Below are 3,347 nucleotides of genomic sequence, written 5' to 3'. Positions count from 1 at the left end.
ACCAACCTGCTGGGCCCCATGCTGACCTGCAGGGCGGCGCTGCGCAGCATGCTGCGTATGCCCGGAGCTGCCATCGTTAACATCGGTACAGCTGATTGCTCTGACCCCCCTCCATGACTAGAACAGTATAATATTTGGTCACTACGTGACGGTGTATGTCTTTGCTGCTTCATTGAGTCACACAAGGTTTTGAAGTAAAGGTAATTTCGGCTTGTTTTGCTTTATGTATTGTTTTTATTCGTTTATTAGTTTTATTAGATCAATTAAAAACCTGTCTGTAAATAGGCAGTATTCTTCTAATGTAGTCATTTGAATCATTGATAGGGCCTGATGAAATTCCTTTTAATTTGTCCAAATTCTGTGTTTTGCAATTTCAGAGCATTTTTTTTCTCCATCAAATGGTGTCTAATCATGTGGTTGGTGAATCAAAATGAAGAAATTTACTGAAGAAATATTCTAGTAGTTCTAATTCTAATTCCTTGTCATTCAGAGATAAATGTATGTGTGTATGTACAATCATTTATGGAGGATTCATATTATACCACCCACTTTTTTTAAATGTATAATTTGTATCCAGATTTTGACAAATTCCAGGAAATTCCTCATTTTACAGTTGATCCAATTTCCATTGTCAAATTCCACGATCCTGTCCTGTGTCCTTAAACACGATGACATCACTGCAGGAGCGGTTAACCGTCTACGAGGTTGTGTTGATGGGGTCTGGTTTGTCGTGTGCAGGATCTGTCGTGGGCCTGAAAGGGAACGCTGGCCAGAGCGTCTACAGCGCCACGAAATCCGGCCTCGAAGGCTTCACACGCTCGTTGGCGAAAGAAGTCGCTTCACGCCACGTCAGAGTCAACCTGCTGGCTCCGGGTACAAAGACCGACGCCATCGCCATCTTCACGTTTTCCTCTCAGCATCTTTTTTTTTTAACAGTCTCTCCTTTGTTTTCCAGGTTTGATCCGCACCGACATGACGGCGGCGCTGAAGGAGGAGGACTTGGCGCGCTCCATCCCACTGGGGAGGTTCGGGGAGCCGGAGGAGGTGGCCCAGGCGGTCCTCTTCCTGCTGGAGTCTCCCTACGTCACAGGGCAGGTGCTGGTGGTGGACGGGGGCCTGCAGCTGGCCATGTAAGGGGGCGGAGCTTCCTCTGCGATGGCGGCACGGGAAGGAGAACACCTCGCCACTCTCGTCTTGTTGCAGACTGTGGAGGAAACGAGGTTAAGGGGGCAGCGGGGCTCTGTGGACCGAGGAGCATCGGACTTTTACACTCAACAAGGCTTCATGGCGACCTTTGACCCTCTCGCTCATGTCTGGCGTACTACGTGATTGGACGATTGAATGAAGCAATCTGTCGAAACCAAGCCAGTCGGGCTCCATCTAGTCCTCTACGTAGACCTGCAGTGATCCGGTCTGTGATCCACCCCTTTATGTTGACTTGTGTGTGTGTGTGTGTGTGTGTGTGTGTGTGTGTGTGTGTGTGTGTGCGCGTGTGTGTGTGTGCGTGCGTACCTCATGACCTTTTCACCCCCGAGGTCAAGGAGAAGGCGTTCCTGTTTCCTGCTTGTAATTATAAAGGGTTGCATGATCTGTTTATGACCAGCAGATGGCACCATTTATCCACATGAAGGTTCATCTAGACCACAGTGGACCTGCACTGGTGGACATGCTGGACAAAGACTTGTCAAAATCGGGACTACTTTGGACCAGGTCCAGTGCATTCTCTCCAATCTGAAACTGTGTTTTAAAGAATATTTCAAAATCTAGTCCAGTCTAGTGGTTTTAGAGCAGGCAGCATTAAGGATTTACCCCAAAATAAATAAATAAATAAATAAATAAATAAAAGGAGTTGTCAGTTTATTTTATCAGTAAATTCAACTTTATTTCAGACACACTGATCCATATAAACAAAGAAAACATAGTATCACAAACACAAGTATCAGTAATTAGTATTTAGTAATAAATACAACATTGTATTGCTCAAGTCCAGAGTGTTTATTCCCTTTGTGTCGGCTCAGTCGGCCGTTATGATTATACATTTCTTTCATCAATCAACAGACACATAAAGTTCCTCGAAACGTGAAATGTGAGAATATTATGATCACAATCATCCACCTGGGGATCTCAAGCAAGATCCTTAACGCGTCATTAAACCCCACCTGAAGCTTTTTTCCATTTTTGTGGACAGCGTTGCATCTTATTCATATTCTCCCGTAACCATAAAAAATGATTAACCATCGTTACTTAAAAAAAAAACATGGAAAAAAAGAGTATCCAGTGATACGGATGACAACGCCCTGAGGAACGCCGTCACTGTGGAAATGATCTTGTAGAAACAGCAATTGATTTCCCAGCTGGTGAATGAGTCGCTGTCATCAACCAGTAAAGTCGTGGCTCGATGCTGTAACGTCCTCTTCAGAGAATAAACATGTTGCTATTTAGTCCCTGAACATCTGTGTTTACCTCCAGTTGTGGGGAAAGATGCCGTGATTGTGGATCATGGATTATTGTATGTAACGTGGACATTTTAAGCTCTTTGCTATAATATTATCTGACAAAAGTTATCACTTTAATAAGGAGATAAAATTACAATATATGTTTTGCCTTCAGCCAGTGTAGCTCTTTTTCCCGAATGCCCATTTTGGTTTAAACAGATTATTCCTTTTTTTTCAAACATGGATATTCACTGAACAAAAAAATATCAGTTATATATATCATTATATATTTCCAAGATTTTGAAACGAAAATCATGAATCTTTTATATAATTAAATTATAGTTTTTAATTATTAAAAAGACCCACTTGATTCTTTTTTTTAATTTATTTTTTATTTCATTCTTTAAATGTATTTATTTAAAAAGAAGAAGAAAGTGATGTGTATATAGGTTGTGCTGTATAATTTCCTCCAATTTTGATTTCAATAAAAAAAATATTTCATTTTTTGGGGGTATTTTAAGAAATAACATAGTTACAAAAAAAAAACAAGATAAAAATAAAGTATTAGGGCTGCTCCTTCGTTTTAGTCTCGACTCTGAATGACTAATTTCCAAGAATCTTATCTGGTAAACACAAACATCTTTGTGGAGAAATCTGTTAATTAAATAACCCAAATCTTTGTCACTTGTTTCATGTATTACTGCCCTTTAAATTAAATAATGTGTCTTCTGGGTCCCTGCTGGTGTTTCCCCCAAGTGGTAATTTAGTGTTTACTCACTAACACACAAACAGATTTACTTGACCAAACTACACAACTGCAGTTTGCCATCTGCTCTCCAGAGTCTTCAAATTAAATCTTCTTTGAATTTGGGGTCTTAAAATGTTCAATGACTTGCATCCTTTCCAACAGTA

General features: G+C 40.7%; 1 protein-coding gene across 2 annotated transcripts in view; it reads left to right on the top strand.

Moving 5' to 3' along the window:
• Positions 1–3,071, top strand: part of LOC311014309 (carbonyl reductase family member 4-like) — a 5,286-nt gene extending 2,215 nt beyond the window's left edge. Inside the window, exons 4-6 of one of the 2 annotated variants that reach the window (XM_084010852.1) lie at positions 1–85; positions 739–873; positions 956–1,270. The exon at positions 1–85 is cut by the window's left edge and continues 52 nt beyond it. In XM_084010852.1, the coding sequence (XP_083866978.1) occupies positions 1–85; positions 739–873; positions 956–1,134 (399 nt within the window). In that variant the 3' untranslated portion in view covers positions 1,135–1,270. Of the gene's footprint in view, positions 86–738 lie in introns of both variants that reach the window. The other variant, XM_084010851.1, reaches the window with a different exon arrangement.
• The last annotated feature ends 276 nt before the right edge of the window (positions 3,072–3,347 follow it).

This window comes from Eutrigla gurnardus (genome assembly GCF_963514095.1).
Source record: "Eutrigla gurnardus genome assembly, chromosome: 6".
Lineage (NCBI taxonomy): Eukaryota > Metazoa > Chordata > Actinopteri > Perciformes > Triglidae > Eutrigla > Eutrigla gurnardus.
This window is presented reverse-complemented; position numbering and strand designations above follow the sequence as displayed.